The sequence below is a fragment of the Leucopleurus acutus genome (assembly GCF_964270905.1).
Source record: "Leucopleurus acutus genome assembly, chromosome: 3".
In the NCBI taxonomy this organism is placed as follows: domain Eukaryota; kingdom Metazoa; phylum Chordata; class Mammalia; order Artiodactyla; family Delphinidae; genus Leucopleurus; species Leucopleurus acutus.
Genome location: NC_139145.1, coordinates 74,887,279 through 74,904,131, shown reverse-complemented (window position 1 = coordinate 74,904,131; position 16,853 = coordinate 74,887,279). Strand labels below are relative to the sequence as shown.

The following is a 16,853-nucleotide window of genomic DNA, read 5'->3' as shown; positions in this document are numbered from 1 at the left end:
TGAGAATGTATTTACATAATTGAGATCGTGCTGCATACAGAATTTCTACTCTTTTCTTTATAACACGGTACTCCGAGTTTTGTAGCATCAGTCTTAATGAATGCATACTACTCCTTTATAACCATTTTGGGACATTCAAGTTGCTTCCAGTATTTTGCAATCATAAACAGTTCTGCAGTTCACATCTTTATACGTAAAACTTTTCCAATATTGCTGTATTAGACAAAGACTTTAGGCTGTAAGTCACAAGAAATCAATTCACCCTGGCTTAAGCAAAAGAGGAACTGTATTAGCTTGGGTAATTAAAAGGCTAGGGGTAGAGATTGGCTTCAGGCATGGCTAGACTTAGGGGCTCAGCAGTGTCTTCAGGAATCCATCTTCCATCTCCTGGACCAGCTTCCCTTTGTGCTGATTTCATTCTCACGCCTGCTCCTTTACCTCTTCCCATAAGAAACAGCAGCTCTGTCCTAGCATTTCTCCCAGCAGAACTCCCACAGTTGAAGCTCACTAATATGACTGGGGTCAAACATGTAACTCTGAGCCTGTCACTGGGGCCAGGACAAGGGAATGTTCCGACTGGCCTATAGGACCCCCTGCTCCCTTTCCCACCTCTCCCATCTGACTCCTCCACTGCCCTCACTCTGCACACCTGGACCCTTTGCTGTTTCTTGAGCCCACCAGTCTGCCCTTCATCCGGGGCCACTACTCTTGTCCACTCTGCCTTACTCACTCTTCCCCCAATGTCCCCATGGTTTGCTGCCCTCTCACTTCCTTCAGGCCCTACTCAGGGACTGCCCTGATCCCCTCTTCACTCTCTAGTCTCTCTCCCTGTTTCTCTTTGTGGACTTATGACTACCTGATGTTCTGTTATATATTCCCGTGGTATATGTGCGAATTATTTGTCTCCTTCCATGGGAACCACGAGGGCTGGCAGTTTCGCTTGCAGCTCTCTCCAGCATCTAGTATTTATCAAGTGAGCTAATGAATGAGTTTGCCAGGCCAGGCATGTACCCATCTGTAGGGTCAGCCCACCCTAAGGATAAGAGATGTCTGAAAGGATGGTGTGATTCCTCAAAGAAAACAGGTGGCCATCTCCGGACCAAGGGGGACTGGTTGCCAGACCGTCCACAGCATTGTCACGCTTTCAAGTTCAGATCACCGTCTACAGCAAAGTCCCAGGAGTGGGATTCCACAGGATACGAATGTTTTGAGTTTCCTGGTATGTACTTCAACCCCCTATAAAACTCCTCCTCGTAGTAGACAAAATAGTCTTACATGCAGATCATATCATGCCCCCCCACAACCTACACCCGATAGCTCCCCACTGTACTGGGAATAAAAGAAGAGCTCTGCCCTGGCACCCCAGGCCCCAAATGCTCCATTATCAGCCTTACTCTCTGACCTCTCAGGCTGCAGCACACTGGCTTTCTCTTCTGCCCTGGAATCCACACATTCCACCTCAGGACCCTCGTGTTATCTCTCCCCTCTCTGCCTGGAAGGCCTGGATCACAGATCTGGCCTGACAGCCGCCTCTTCTCTCTCCTCAGAGCTCAGCTCAAATGTCCCCCCATGAGACCACCCAAACAGCGCCCCTCTCCCTTACCCGCACCTGGGCCTTTCCAGCAAACCTGGTGTGTTTTCTTTACAGTGTCAACACCCTTTTATTTGTTACCTCATTTATTCTGTCTTCATCACTAGAATGTAAGTTCCATGATGCCTTTTTCTCGCTGTCCACTGCTGTATTCCCCAAACTCAAAAACTGGTACCTGGCATATCAAAGGCCTTTAATGAAGTTTTTTGGAAAAAAATAACAAAATGCTCTTCAGGAGGACTGTAGCAATTAACACCCCTATCAGCAGTAAGAATGCTCATTTCACCTCATCTCTCATTGAAGCGGTTTTCTTAGAATACAGTTCAAGAGATGTAATTTTGGGGAGAAGCAATGGGCCGTTTAACAACTACCACTCCCATTTGAACAGAGATCAGGCACATTCTGGTACAGCCAGGTATGTTACAACAAGGCCCCACCAATAAGATTTTACTTTCCCATCTAGTTTAAGTACAGCCCGAATCTTCATGCCCACTATGTAAGTGAAGAAAGACTCCTTTTTGTTGCAACTGGACTCAAGGGAAATTTCTAAACATGTTACACCGAGTAAAAATTAGTGAATAATCAGCTCAAGTATTTGGGACATGGATGGGCATCCTTTCTGTGCATTCCCATCCCAGATTATCCAGCTGTGCTAATATTTTGAATTATAGAACCTTCGCTAATCTTTCATTATTAACATTAAAATGCATATATTTTGTATATTTTGTTTTAAAGCACTTCAGGTTAAAAGAAAGTCTTGCAAAAATAATTGATCTACATAAAAAGTATTTAATATAGAGAATACCAAAGCACCTTTCATTAGGTAGAAGTCCCTGTGACATATATCAGGTAATACTAATCAAATCTCCCTTTACCTGAAAAGAATTTCTGTTTGAATACAAAGTAATAAACTTCTTGTTCCCATCTTTTTTCAGACAAATCTTCAGCATCACTGAATCTGGGGGTCACAATTAATCCAGCAAAGAAATGATTGTGTTCTTCAAAAGAAAATAGCCAATACAAAGTTTTGTAATTTAAAAACAGCACCATTGGAGGAAAGGGATATGTCTTTTAAGTGCAAAGCCCCTGAACAAGTGATGTACCAAAATTCATGCTAACTAAACTTTGAGTGGTTGCTTTCTATAACCTTCCTGTGATCTGGGGTAGAAAACAGAATAAAGTTAAAAAACAAAGCAAAACAGTAACTTTTAAGAATCAACACACAGACACACACACACACACACACACACACACACACACACACCCCTGGCAGAGTGTGTTCTTCTTTGTTTTCTGCCAATTGTATCACCAGTCAGCGACCTCTACCACAAAGGGCGTTTTCACATCTATCTTGCCACTGTTGATGATGGAGCAGTTGGTGAGTGGACGGTCATGCCCATCAGTTGCCTGCAGTTCTATGGAGTGGACCACTGTCTGGTGAGAGAAAAGTAGACCCATGGATCACTTCTGACCAGCAACTGTGGTGATCAAGAGGTAAAATCAATGTGAAGTCTGAAAGCCCTAGTGGGAAATAAGTTGTTTTTGCTTTTTCTATAATTACAAAAACCATGCAAGATAACTATGGAAAATTTAGTCAGGAAATTTATATATAACAGAATAAAATTTACCCACTAGCTTGCTAATCAGAGAGCATATTTGTGTATTTCCTCTCTTCTTTTTATTAGCATTTTATATTCTAAAAAAATTAGATATTTTTGCAAACATCTAGTGCTAATAAAAAGTATTTCTATTCACTTGTTACAACCCAACTTAAGAGTTAACGTGGAGTTTGAGACAATTTCAGCTCCACTCTGTAAGAGGTCGAGGCATAAGAAAATGAGCCAGGAAGCAGATTTAGTAGTGGAGCTAGTTTGGGGTTTGTCCATTTTAAAGCCGACCCCAGCCAGTAATCTACAGGTTGAGTCTGATACTAATGTAACCCCAACCCCACAGTCGTGTAAAAGGCCCCTTTCTCTACTCCAGAAGGCTTCACAACTCATGGACTAATTTATGTCACATACTGGGCCAGGACTAGGCAAGTGGACTTCTGATGAGTTTCCCAAACAGCGTTGAGACAAAAATAGCAACAAAGTCTCTGAGCGCTTTGGACATGGTGTCAGCTAATCCAGTCTCTGGCTGACTTAGGTTAGTTTAAGATAAACGACCAGCATTCTTCTAATAATATCAATAATATATATTTCTAAATAGATTGTGTGTGTGGGTTCATATGTGCACACGTGTACCTAAAGCAGCAGCTACACATCCGAACTACCTGTGGCACTTTAAAAACTGCTTATTTAATGGTTAAAATGGAAATTTCTATGTTGTGTACATTTTACCACAATTTTTTAACACGCTTATTCGCGGGCCCACCTCTGGAGGCTCAGGGGTTTTAAAAATAAACCACATGGGGCTCAGGGCTTTTAAAAATATTTTATTTTGAATTGTGGTAAGAAACACATAACATAAAATTTGCCGTCTTATCCACTTCTAAGTGTACAGTTCATTAGTTTAAGCATATTCACACTATTGTGCAACTAAACTTCAGACCTTTTTCATCTTATAAAACTGAAGATCTATAGAGATACCCACTGAAACTAGCTCCCGATTTCCTCATCCCCCCAGCCCCTGGCAACCACCATCCTGCTTTATGTTCCCATGTATTTGACTACTTTTGATACCTCATTTGAATGGAATCATACAGCCTTTTTGTGACTGGCTTGTTTTCTTTAACATTCCAAAGGTTTATTCATGTTGTAGCATGTGACAGGATCTCCTTCCTTTTTAAGGCTGAATAATATTTCATTGTATGTACATATGGGATTTTATCTGGTTACTTTAAAAAGAGTTTCCACTTATTTCAGGTGTGAGATGAATTAAGTACTCAACTTTTCCCTGTCAAGTCCCCAGCTTCTGCCCCAATGCTCCTAACAATTAAAAATACCACACCATATATAATTTATTCACCTTTGAAGAGGCCAGTCAGCATATAATTAGGGCTCTCTAACAAGCACGTTTGGAGATTAAATCACTAAGAGTACTCTCATTATAAATCTTTGAATGAGAAAAAATCATACATCAAGTTACCATTCCATCAATGACTTTTCCAAATACCACATGTTTGCCATCCAACCAGGTGGGCTTGGTCAAGGTGATAAAGAACTGAGAGCCATTGGTGTCAGGCCCAGCATTGGCCATGCTGACCCACCCAATGCCATAATGCTTCAGTTTGAAGTTCTCATCTGGAAATGTCTCACCATAAATGCTTATACCTGAGTGAGACAAAACAAAAAGGGGAGAGACAACAGATGTTTTATGAAAGTAAATTCTTCAAAGGGGAATATAAGGTTTGAGTAGATTGGTTAATAGAACCCTGTAGGAGGTGGGGATGGGGAAAAGATCGTCAAATATAAGGAGAAATAAAGCAGAGGATAAAATTAACGGGGACTTCCCTGGAGGTCCAGCAGTTAAGATCCCATGCTTCCACTGCAGGGGGCATGGGTTAGATCCCTGGCTGGGGAACTAGGATCCTGCATGCCGCACAGCACGGCCAAAAAAATTAAAAAAAAAAATTAGCTCCTTAAGGAAACAGGGCATCAGGGACCAAAACAAATAAACAAAAGCCTTAAGTATGACACAAGATGGAAGGATGCCCTCTGGCCTCAAACCAAGACCCAAACCCTGAACAAGCAAGTCAGTGATTTCACTCTGAAAACGAGAAGGAACTGAAGGGCAGGATGACATTGTGAAGCCCAATGGAAAGGTGGATAAGCCAACCTAGTGGCTCCACCTCTGTCCTGAGGTTCAGGTCACTTGCCTTGGATCACTCCTACCTCTGCAGCCAACCAGAGTACAATACGCACTTAATATACACCCTTAGAAAATTCTCACAACGATCCTATAGAATAGGTTTTCTTATTCCCATTTTGAATGGGGAACAGAGGTTATCAAACTTGAAAACAGCAGAGTAGAACTTGAACTTCTGGCTCTAACTCTGGTTCCCTAAGCATGAAGAGCCTCAGCACTGAGAACAACAGCGCAAGCCCGGAAGTCATTAGGCTTGAAGACTTAAGGGCTCATCAGGATACAGAGGATCACAGCAACTGAGAGCACCCAGGGAGCCAACCTTGGACGGAAGAACCAAAGGCAGGCATGGGGGCTGGAGATCAAGCACAGCAGCAGGGAGAGCAGAACACATTTTTCCTATAAAACAACAGTACAAACCATGAAAAGTATCTGCTCCATCCCCTAACACCCTGAGTGACTGTCACACCCACCTCCTCCACTGCAGGGCTCCTTATCCATTGGTGGCCAGCCTTAAAGTCCTGGCTCAGTTAGCTCTTGTGTTATCTCCTTTCTTACTATGCAGTACTTGTGAAGGACCAGGCAAAAATTCTACTTCCTTAAGACTTGGGTCTCACATAAGGCGTTTTTCTTCATTTATATACAACCAAAACTTCTTCATAGCTAATGTAGTTAACTTTTAAAACACAATATCTACAAAGTGTTGCAGTAGAGGAATTAGTAAGGACATTCTGTGAATCCTAATTATTTTCCTTCTTAAGGTTTACATCTTGCAATATATGGCTTTTGAATGAATAACTAGATATTTTAACAACTTCACTCCTTTGTAATTGTCTTATTTTATACTTATCTGAGTAATTAATACAATATTTAATAATTTAAGGAAACCTTTTTTTTTTTTTTTTTGTAGACTAGATCAAATATAATTCATCTTACCCAGAAAAAAAAAAAATCCTGGCTCAGTTAGAAGGACCAGAAGTGGATACCAAAGGCAAGCCATTTATAGCTGGTTGGTAAGTGACATATGAGGTGGGCTGGTAGCAAAGTTTTGCCTACAGAGAGGTCTAGGCTTAATTTAAATGATCCAAAAGGTCCTATCTACAAATCTCATGTGAACCCATACACACACACAGAGCAGGGAAAGCAGAGAGAGAGGGACACAGAAAAGAGGACACAGTAGAGCTCCATCACCATTCTTGCTGGGCCCCAGGCAGGGCGGTGGGGTGCCAGTCCTGAGGGGACCCGTACTGGAGCTGCAGGCTTTTCCACTGAGACCCAGCTCTGCAGCAGCTGGGGTTGCTAACCTGAGCATCCTCACCAACCCCATGAAACCAAGTAACCTGAACATGTTCCTGTGCTCCATTCTACATTCCCATACCCGGCAGCATTTCTGCAGGGACTAAAAGTAATCCTCCTGAAGTGTCTGGCAAATCCAAACATTTAATGGCAGCCATTTTGTTATTTAAAAAATTGCAATAAACATAAAATTAACAATAGTGCTTGAAAATGGCTTGTTTCTTGAAAAAGTTAGCAATTTAATATCCATCAAAACCAGTATTTGCTGAATTAGAAATCTTAAACCTGAAGTAAATTTAAATTCTGTGTGGTTATATACTGTGTGTGTGTTCAGGAATTCACTACATTTCTGGGGAAAAATAGTCCAGGGAGCTGGGTAGCTGGAATCCTCAATGAGAAACAATAAGCTCAGAGATACTTAAACTCTATAAATTGAATTATTTGTACTTTATAGAATTCTAACTTTGTTGATAAAAATTAATGTATACTTTAATTTTGACAAGTTGTCTATTACTTAATTTTTTTATTATTGAAAAAGCTGACAATTAAAATGAAAGAATTTTGAAAGAAGGAGGTACATTCACCTATAATCCTGCCACCTAAATACCAGCCTCGTCATTCTGGCGTGATGTCCCCAGACCCCCTCCACCAACGTGCACATCTGCAGCTGGCTGCCACCCCAGGGTACAGTTTTTCAGTCTACGTTTCCTTGCTATGACAGACATCTTTCTGTATTGCTACATACCAGAAGTCTAGGATTTTCAGCACTGCAAAACAGCCTACTAAATGAATATACCTCCACTATGGAAAGATAATGAACACCAAAGCAATACTGTTACAAATTAGGAGGCCTCACTCATTCACACCTACCAAGATTTTGTTAGATACGGCACCCCCACCCCAACTCAATCCTTCTTGAAAAATTAGTCTGGTTGTCTTTATGACTTTGTTCCTTAAATCTGGGAATTCAATATGCTGGGTAAACACATCATCTTAATCTTAGGTTTCACCTGGGTAAGCAGGAAAGGAAAAATGTTAGACAACATTACCGCCAGTGCCATCTCCACTGGTGAAGTCTCCTCCTTGAATCATGAAATCTTTGATGACGCGATGAAATTTGCTTCCTCTATATCCATATCCTTTCTAAAGAGATTATGTCAATTGAATACACAAGTAGATATAACCCATACTGTAAGATAAACCCCAGTGTTTATCTGGAAATGACAAAATGAGAAAATTACACAAAATATCTACAGAACTAGATTAGGTGCCTGCAATAATTTACTGATAGAAATTTATCATTAGCTGACTGAAAAGTAAACACATAAACTATAGAGGTAAAGTATTAACCTGCACAAGTAAAAAGAGAGAAGTCTGCATTTTCACTTGATGACTGTTTCCTGTCAGTTTCTAGAACCCTGAGGAAACTGAGGGCTTGAAGAATAGCGATTTTCTAGGAAAATAAAGTAAAATATTGTTAGATGTCTCAAGTTCATCTCATCTACTAATTTAATACTTATTTTCCCAGAATACATCTTTACGTTTGGCTTAAAAGAAGGAAGATCTACTTCTGCCCAGTTAAAGGGAATAAAACTGAGACATACCTCTCCTGTTGCCAGAGCGATAAAATTTTCCACAGTCTTGGGCACAACTTTTCCAAAGAGGCCAATCACAATTCTGCCAACATCTTTATCTCCAATCCTCACATCAAAGAAGACCTGCGTGTGGTTGAAAGGCAGAGCAGAAGGTTATAATGTGAAAAAGCCACAATACAAGGTAAGGGAACATGAGAATCTGAGAACTGATCCCCATGCAAGGGCCCTGCCCACCAGTATTTTATAAAGGAGCACGAAGGAGCTATTTTATGAAGGAGCATGATATAAATTAAAGGAGCTCCGAAACCATCTTATGGGTGCATTTCACTCACAAATATTCATTCACCAAACAGTTACGGAGCACCACCTCTAGGCCAGGCACTGTACTAGAAACTGGGTTTAAAGTTGGACTCAAAACTGTCAGAGTCAGCCAGTAGTGTCTTCAAGAATTCCTCTCCCCTCCACAACCCAGACCAGCACTGCTCTGGCCTCCCGTTTCCTAGCTCTGCGGACACGGGTTAGAGTGGAGACTGTTGGTCTCCTGAGAGGTAATGCTCTCCAGTCTTGGCAGGAGGAAAAAAAATGGTGGGGAGAGAAACAGTCTAACCATCCAGATTTATTTTTTCATAACTTCGAGCAGTGCTAAATTCCCAGTGAGTTCTCAGTAGACATCTGCTGTCAAGGGGACCGTGAAAGATTATCACAACACACAACACTCCTCCAGAAGGCCTGCCACTCACGTCCAGACACACTAAGGCACCAGGGCCACAGCTGCACCCAAAATACAACAAACATTACACTCAGGTCCTGACAGAACCATTTACCCTGTAAACTCAGACACCAAATTCAGTCATCATGTCCCCAAAGTTGCACATGTACAATGTGTCCTTACTCTGTCACAACAGTTTAGAACAGAAAAGAGCAAGCACACATCCAGAAATGAGTCACTTTTTTTTGCAGATAAACTTTAAAAGCTCTCTTGGACTTTTTTTAACCGTTTCATCTGAAATGAAATTACATACATCTTGCTTCACAAATCACTGTGCTGAGATGATTCTGAGATAGAATGCTTGAAAAGGCCATGGAGTCAAAGGGCATTCTATTAGCGAGTTTAGATTAGACGAACCAATGTATTGTTTGAATGGGTAAAAAAGACATTCAAGAGATGGCTTTAAAAAATATAAGAAGGGTTGTCAAAGACAAAAGATGTCGTACAGTTTAGAAAAATCACGAAGTAAAGACTGTCAAGCTTTAGTTCAAGACAAGAGCTTCTGTCAATACGTCAGGACGTCTGTCACAGGATGATGTGGTATTTTGCAATTTTACATGGCCAAAGCAGCAAAGACTGTATTATTATTTATATGGTAAAACTTCATAGAATGCACAGAAGACGGTGCCCTTGAGAATGGGCAGTGCAGTGGAGTAGGACAATTCAGGAAGCTGCATTAACACCCACAGGAGCCCAGCATGCAGAGCTGGGATCAAAGAGAAGCAGGTTCTCCAAAGGGATTTCTGAACCAAGGAGTAAATTCAATAACAGGCAATAATGAAGCAGCACTGGGACAAGAATTGGGTATGTAATCGTAAAGAAGCACCCTATAAGACACTAGAAAAGCCTATCAGACTTTTAAAATAAAGAAGAGGAAGTAAAGCCTGTGAACACTTCAACAGCAAAGAGAATCAAATATGGGAGGGCAGCATAAGAAGATGAAGCAAAAGTGTCTGTCACCCAGCATCACTCTTCAGTAAAAATCTTATTTTCTTACACGCAGCCTAGCACACATATTAATATGATTTTTTTTCCAAACCACAGCATCCTTCAACTTCATGCGTGATGGCAAGAAAATATAGCAGAGTTTCCCTAACTCTAATGGAAATGATGAAATCAAATCTTATTGTCAACAAGTACTTGTCAAAGATCCATGCAGAAGGCAGCGTGAGGGTACAAGCTACTGGAGGGAGTCCCTGTCCTAAGGGAGCTTATGTAAACAGGCCAAGTAAACGAACAACCATAGCACAAGGCCCCAGGTTACAAATGCCCCAAGAACACTGTACACCCCCTGTTCTGGAGGAATGTTAAGGCTGAAGGAAGGCATCCTGGCAAAGGTGCGATGGGAGGCAGGCCTGGAAGGAGGGGAGCAGCCTCCAGGGACAAGGATGGGCAGTTCTTTCTGGGACCAAAGCACTGAGTCAGGAAAAGTGATCCATGTGCAGAGAAGCAACACAGCCCTTCTGACCGCAACCGGCTGGGAAGGGAGACTCTCAGCAGTTCCAGAGGCAAAGGAAGGATGCCAGCTAAGAGATCCAGCTTTTGTTAGGCAACACTAGGAGCATGAAAGACAAAATTTCAATTTGAGGCTGCGTTCACTTGGACTGCGATTTATGATGAATATGGCTCTGTCTAGGCAGGGAACCCTTAAGGGGTAGAAACGGTGTTTTAGATTCCCAGTGCTCTGCAGTGTCAGCTCACGCAGGTACTCAAAAAATCCTAAATAGTTCAATGCCAGTTGATACTAAATGAACCAGGGCGCACACACACCTAGACAGAGGGTGAAGGTGGGCCCAGGGTGGCTGCCAGGCAAACCCTCTCACCCTGATATCGTCTGTGACTTTGCTGCGTGTCCTTGGGAACAGGCCCCGTGCTAGACAAGGGGTGGGGCTGCAAAGTCCCTACCCTCCTGGAGCTTACTGTCCCACAGAAGAGAAAGCACATAGATACTAGCTATAATATAATGGGAAGTCAGGTTTCACGAGAAGATATGTACAGATAAAATGTCACGGTTAGAGTGATGATTATCTGTGGAGATCTGGGCAGGCTTCCTGGAAAAGGTGGCACTTGAATCCATGTTGCACTTCAAGAGCTGGCCCCTCAGTCACTCCTTTTTTCCCTTGAGGCTGCCCTTGAAAGTCATTTGAAAATTACGGGGGGACTTCCCTGGTGGTGCAGTGGTTAAGAATCCTCCTGCCAACACAGGGGACACGGGTTCGAGCCCTGGTCCGGGAAGATCCCACATGCCGCGGAGCAACTAAGTCCGTGCGTCACTGAGCCTGTGCTCTAGAGCCCGCGAGCCATGACTACTGAGCCCATGTGCCACAACTATGGAAGCCCACGTGCCCAGAGTCTGTGCTCCACAACAAGAGAAGCCACTGCAATGAGAAGCCCGCACACTGTAACGAAGAGTAGCCCCTGCTCGCTGCAACTAGAGAAAGCCCACGTGCAGCGACGAAGACCCAATGCAGCCATAAATAAATAAGTAAAAAAAAATTTTTTTTTTTTTTATTACAGGGCACTGGAGGTGGGGAGAGACAGGGGAAGAGGCAAGAGGCACTCACATAGCCTGGCCCAAACCCTGTAGGGTTAATCCTGCTTCCATTTCCAAAGTAACTGGGGAAGACACCAAGGACACGAGCTGTGAGGTCCAGGAAACTGTTCTCAAACCAGCTCCAGCACTAACTGGCCATGGGACCTTGGGCAGCTCTGAGCTCCTGTTCGTCATCTGTACCCAGATGATGATTCCTCTCAGGGCTGCACTGCCACAGGAGGATTAATAACATAACACAAATAACACTAACAATTGACCTCTTTAATCAGGAACTTCAATCAGGGCTAAGCATTTTACATGCTTTATCACATCTAATATGCAAAACCCTGCAGGTAGGTATTATTTCTCTTTCCACTTACAGAGGAAATAGAAATGGAACAGAGGAGGAGCCTCAGACATTAGGTAACTTGTTGTTACCCCAGCTGAAGCCTCTTGGCCACTCCAAGAGCTGCGGGGAGTGCCAGCAAAGTGTGACATGAGTGCAGCTGGAAAGATGGCAGCAGTATTTTCTACAGTCTCGGTGTCTGACCCTGCACAGAGCCCATGGCATCTGCTGGAAAGTGCAGGGCTGCAAACACTAATTCGGTGGATTTTGAGACCAGTGAGCTGGAGCCCAAACCTGAGGCTCCACGGATGGAAAGGAGGCTGAGGTGTGCAGCTGGCAGCAGGATTCATGGACAAGGTGAGTGCCATTAAACGGCCCTGGGGGGAACAGCACTTCACACCTCTCAATTACAGATTCCTGTTATTAAACAAAATCAGAGGAAAAGGTAAAGACTGCTGGGGAAAACAATAAACTAGAGTGATGGCCAATTAATCTACTTTTCCACACTCAGAGAAATCATTTTTTAATGTTTCCACTTTGCAATAGATTAGTTGTTTTAAAATGTCCACTGAAAAAGTAATTCAACAGAGCTGAAACTGTGGAAGGACATGCCTACACAGTTTTTAGAACGTAATGACAAATGGGGTGGGAAAAAAGGAGATAGATTGAGTGACTGTTCCAAAAGTAGAGTCCTGAAAACTCCCTCAGTGACAGCACCCTGGACTTGGGGCTAAGATGCCCCAACTCTTCCCCTCTTGCAGCCACCAGCTTCCTCCCCTCTCCTCGAGGTTCCCAACCGCAGCTCCACACTCCCAGAGACTGTGATTACTGATTACTTGCTCTGGGGTAGTCTCTGCACTGGTAGGTCTAAAAGCTTCCCAGGTAAGCCTGTTCCCAAATACTACAGGTGACGTTCTCACAGTAACAAATTATTCGTTGCGTATCTGAAATTCACATCTCACTGGGCATCCTGTATTTCATCTGACAGTCCTACTCCCTTTCTCCCACCCTTATCTAAACAGTCAGCAAGTCCTGTTAGTTACACTTCAAAAGTCGATTTCTAGTCCCTCCCTGGCTCCCCATTTCCACCATTACCCCCCCTAATCCAAGCCACCACCATCCAGATTCTGACCTGGAGCCCTGAAGACCTCCCAGTTCACTCTCCACTGAACAACCACAGTAATTGTTTAAAAGCATATATGAGATCATGTCAATCCCATGCTCAAAACCATTCAGCAGCTATAACTGCACTTAGAATAAGACCTCAAATTATGAGAATAATTGCCTTAAAACCCATACCCCGAACTGTGGCCCGGAAGGCACTACCTGATCTTGCTGCTCTTCACCCAGAACCTCATCTCAAGCCACTCCCCCTCTCATCCCTGGGCTGAAGCCACACCATCCCTTCTCCATCCTCTGAACATACTTTTCTGTCTGGAGGCCTTGCATATGCAGTTCCCTTTGCCTCCTAAGTCTTTGCCAGGCTTTTTTTTTTTTCTTACCCTTCAGGTATTTTTAAATGTCACCCAATCTATTTCCGGGTTTATTTCCTTCATCATTTCAACTTCATGAATTTTATGTTTAAGGCTTATCCCATGAGACCCAAATAGTATCTGCAGATTGGAAGAACACCCCCCCCACTTCCCCCCCTTCAGCTATGTGGCTTTGTATAAGCCGTTTCCCAAAGCTAGATAAGCCCCAAAGATCAAGGGGCTGGGAGGAGAATCAGTGCTCAAAGCCAGCAAGCTCAGTTTATCACCGCACATACTCCGCAGCACGGCCTTTCTGTTCACTCTTAGGCTACGTCAGATGTTGGGCTGAACCTCCCCCGCCCCTTGTCCTCCCCCCTCCTCGGGTGGGGTGTGTGGTAGAGGATTTAAGCATCCAACAGTATCATTTCTACTGGCAGACACCGGACCGATTGTTAAGACCACCTGCAGCTGCCCCTCCTTCCAGATTCCAAGACACCCCTGCCACTGGGTTTTCTAGAAGCGGTCATCAAGGGCCCCAAATCATCCCCTCCCTCCCTCTTTCTATCTCTCCCTGCACCCTCCCATTATCCTCTAACCTTGGCTAAATATGGTGGGGAAAGACCTGAAGCAAGACACAGTCTATGGCAGATGTCCCCCCACCCTACCCCCCAATCGTGATCAAAAGGCTGGCCTCAGTTATACTGGAGCCGCCTGTGCCTTGCTAGCACCGTCCCCAAGCCCTGGGGTCCACCCACCAGCCGCCAGAGTCTGAAAAGCGCACCTCTCCCTCCCCGGGGAGGACGGTCGTTCCTAAATACAGGAAAAGGAGGATAGCCCTTGGTTTCAGCAAGGCCACGTAATGCCTGCCCCTACCCCACCGCGACAGGGCTGGACCTGGGATCTGCCAGGTCAGGTGACACCCGCGGCGGGCGGCCCAGCTGCAACCCCTCCGCTCGCAACGCGTCTCCTCCGCCAGTCCCCGTCCCTCCCGCATTCTTCCTGCTTCTATTCCCTAGTCCCCGCCAAGGCGAAGGAAGTACTCAGCGGTCTCCTTCCTGAAGAAAGGGCACGCCGGTTCCGGAAGCTTCTCCCAACTCCCAGGCAAAGTTCAGACAGCCGGCGGCGGGGGCCCAGCGCCCCCAAAGTCTCCCGGGAGAGCGCGGGCCCCCGCGCGCGGGCAGCCTCCTGTCACCTAGCCCCCCGGCCGCCTCCCGTCCTCTGCGCCCGGGAAGCCCCCTTCTCGCCGCCCCTGACCCTGAGGTTCCAGTCCCCAAAGCTCTCCCATCCCCTCGGCCAGCACGAGGGGAAACTGCTGCCCGCCGCCCAGTCACCTTGGCCGTCACCGAGGGGCCTCGCTTGCGGACGCCTGACGCTCCCGCAGGAGGTACGAGAGCGCTGAGCCCCACGCAAAGCACCAGAGGTAGCAGCAGCCGCGGACCCGGGCCCATCGTGAGGGGTGGCAGCGGGGGCAGCGCCTCGGGCGCAACCGCAGGCTCCGGTACCGCTGGTGGAACTCTCGGCCGGCTGCGCCTGCGCGCTCCCGGTTCGGGGGGGGGGGGCGGGGGTGATGGGGATGGGGCAGTCTGGGCAGGCCCGGAACCGAGGGCGCCTCCTCCCAAGTTCAGCCCAGCGACCCGAGCTAAGGACTCGGGAGTGGCGCGCCACGGAGGGCGCAGCCGAATCCAGCCACCCAGAGGCTGCTCTGGGCGCCGGGATCCGGAGCGAGCCAGCGCTGCTCGGGTGCTGCGGGCTCGGCCCGGACCCGGGAGCTGAGGGGTGTGCGCTGGGGTATCGCCAGGAACTTACAGCGTAGACGCGTATTAAACCTGATGGAAAGTCGAGGACTCTCCGGGCTCCGGGTCCTCCTGGCAACTTACGCGCCTTAGGGCTGGGGACTCTGCGGACGGGTCCCGGTCTGTGACCGCAGCTGCCCTTGGAGCAGCCTCCGCCGCGCCTGCCAGGTTCCAATGTTCCATCAGAGGCTTTAGCTAAGTTTTGGACGCCTCTCAGAACTCTGGGACCCCGGATGTTTCGACTCGATTACACATGATGAATGACCTCTCATTGAGATGATTCAAGTTGGGGATATAATTTTTACAAACTTAAGAATTATGTTTAGGAAAGTTATTTAATGACATGGGGAAATGCTCATATTTTTAAACGGAAAGCTCAGTTTGCAAAATCACATAGAAATTCGGATGTCAACTGTGAAAATAAATGTATAAAGGCATTTTAAAAATGGAAAGAAATGTACCAAAACATTTACAGTAGCTATGGTGATAGAATAATGGATTTTTGTTTTCTTTGTAATTTTCTGATTTCCCAGATGTTCTACATTGAGCATGTATTTTATAATCAGGACAATGTTGTTTTTTTTTTTTTTTTTTTTTGGTGGCAGCGGTAGGACAATGTTGTTTTGAAACTCAATGCTTTTTGCATTAGAACTTCAAAGAACTTTTTTATTTTAGTGTAATAGCTCCAAAATTAACTGCAAATTAATAATAGTATTCTCTTGGTTTTCTTAGGGGCTAGTGCCATGACTTTCGAGACAAGATTTTACTTAGGTAAGCAGATAGGATTCCTATGTATAACTAAGTGTAGATCTCAAATTACCCTGGAACCTTCCAGTGTATACAAAGAGTAACCACCACTTTTGAGGGTTGGACAGAACACTTCTGAAATATTTTGATGTTTCAGCCCAGTGAAGGATCTAATGGCTTTCCTTATCACCTTCACCCCACATAAAGAGGGAGTCCCCCTTTCGTAGCAAGCTGAGGGTATCACAGGGCTTATGCCTATATTTATTCCTTTTGATTCAGATCTAGTACAATGTCTGGTGTATAGTGATTTCTCAATAAATATTTGTTCAGTGAGTGAATGTGTCTACTTTTAAAAAATTTTATTGGGAAGATTAATACAAATAAAGAAAAGTACACAAAATGTAAATGTACAAATCAACGAATTATCACAAAGCAAATGCAGCTAGATCCCCACCCATCTAAAGAAATGAAATATTCACCAGCTCTCTAGAAACTTCTCTTGTACCCACTCGCAACTACTAACACTTTTTTCTCCCTAAATTAACCACAATCCTGACTTCTTCCAATATGATTTAATTTTGTTTTAACTTTGTGTGAATGGAATCTTATGTATTCTTTTGCTCAAATTTGTTTGTGAAATTCATCCACGTTTTTGGGTGTAGCTATTTTGGTTCATAGCACAAGCTAGGGGTCGAATTTTTTTTTCCATATGAATTCCACTTGTCTCAGCATAATTTATTGAAACGTGTTTTCTTTACTTACTGCTCTGTAATGCTACTTCAGTCATGGAACAAGTGTCCCTACATGCATGGGTCTGTTTGTGGGCCCTCTTTTCTGTCCCATTGGCATGTTTGTCTATCTTTGTGCCAATACCACATTGTCTTAATGAAAATAGCCTTATAGTAAG

General features: G+C 44.6%; 1 protein-coding gene across 1 annotated transcript; it reads right to left on the bottom strand.

The window, feature by feature from the left end:
* Positions 1-2,406: 2,406 nt before the first annotated feature.
* On the bottom strand, positions 2,407-14,911 carry PPIC (peptidylprolyl isomerase C). Its single transcript, XM_082835967.1, has 5 exons — positions 14,738-14,911; positions 8,296-8,409; positions 7,741-7,834; positions 4,679-4,863; positions 2,407-3,025 (listed from the first exon to the last, which is right to left on the bottom strand). Exons 1-5 carry the CDS (start codon positions 14,852-14,854, stop codon positions 2,897-2,899), a joined length of 639 nt encoding a protein of 212 aa, XP_082692093.1. The 5' UTR covers positions 14,855-14,911; the 3' UTR covers positions 2,407-2,896.
* Positions 14,912-16,853: the final 1,942 nt, after the last annotated feature.

Coding starts and splice junctions, on each gene's coding strand:
- PPIC (XM_082835967.1), bottom strand. CDS start 14,854: ATGGGCCCGGGTCCGCGGCTGCTGCTACCTCTGGTGCTTTGCGTGGGG. Junction 7,835..8,295: donor TCGCTCTGGCAACAGGAGAG/GTATGTCTCAGT, acceptor TAATCTCTTTAG/AAAGGATATGGATATAGAGG. Junction 3,026..4,678: donor GAAAAGTCATTGATGGAATG/GTAACTTGATGT, acceptor TTCTCTCACCAG/ACAGTGGTCCACTCCATAGA.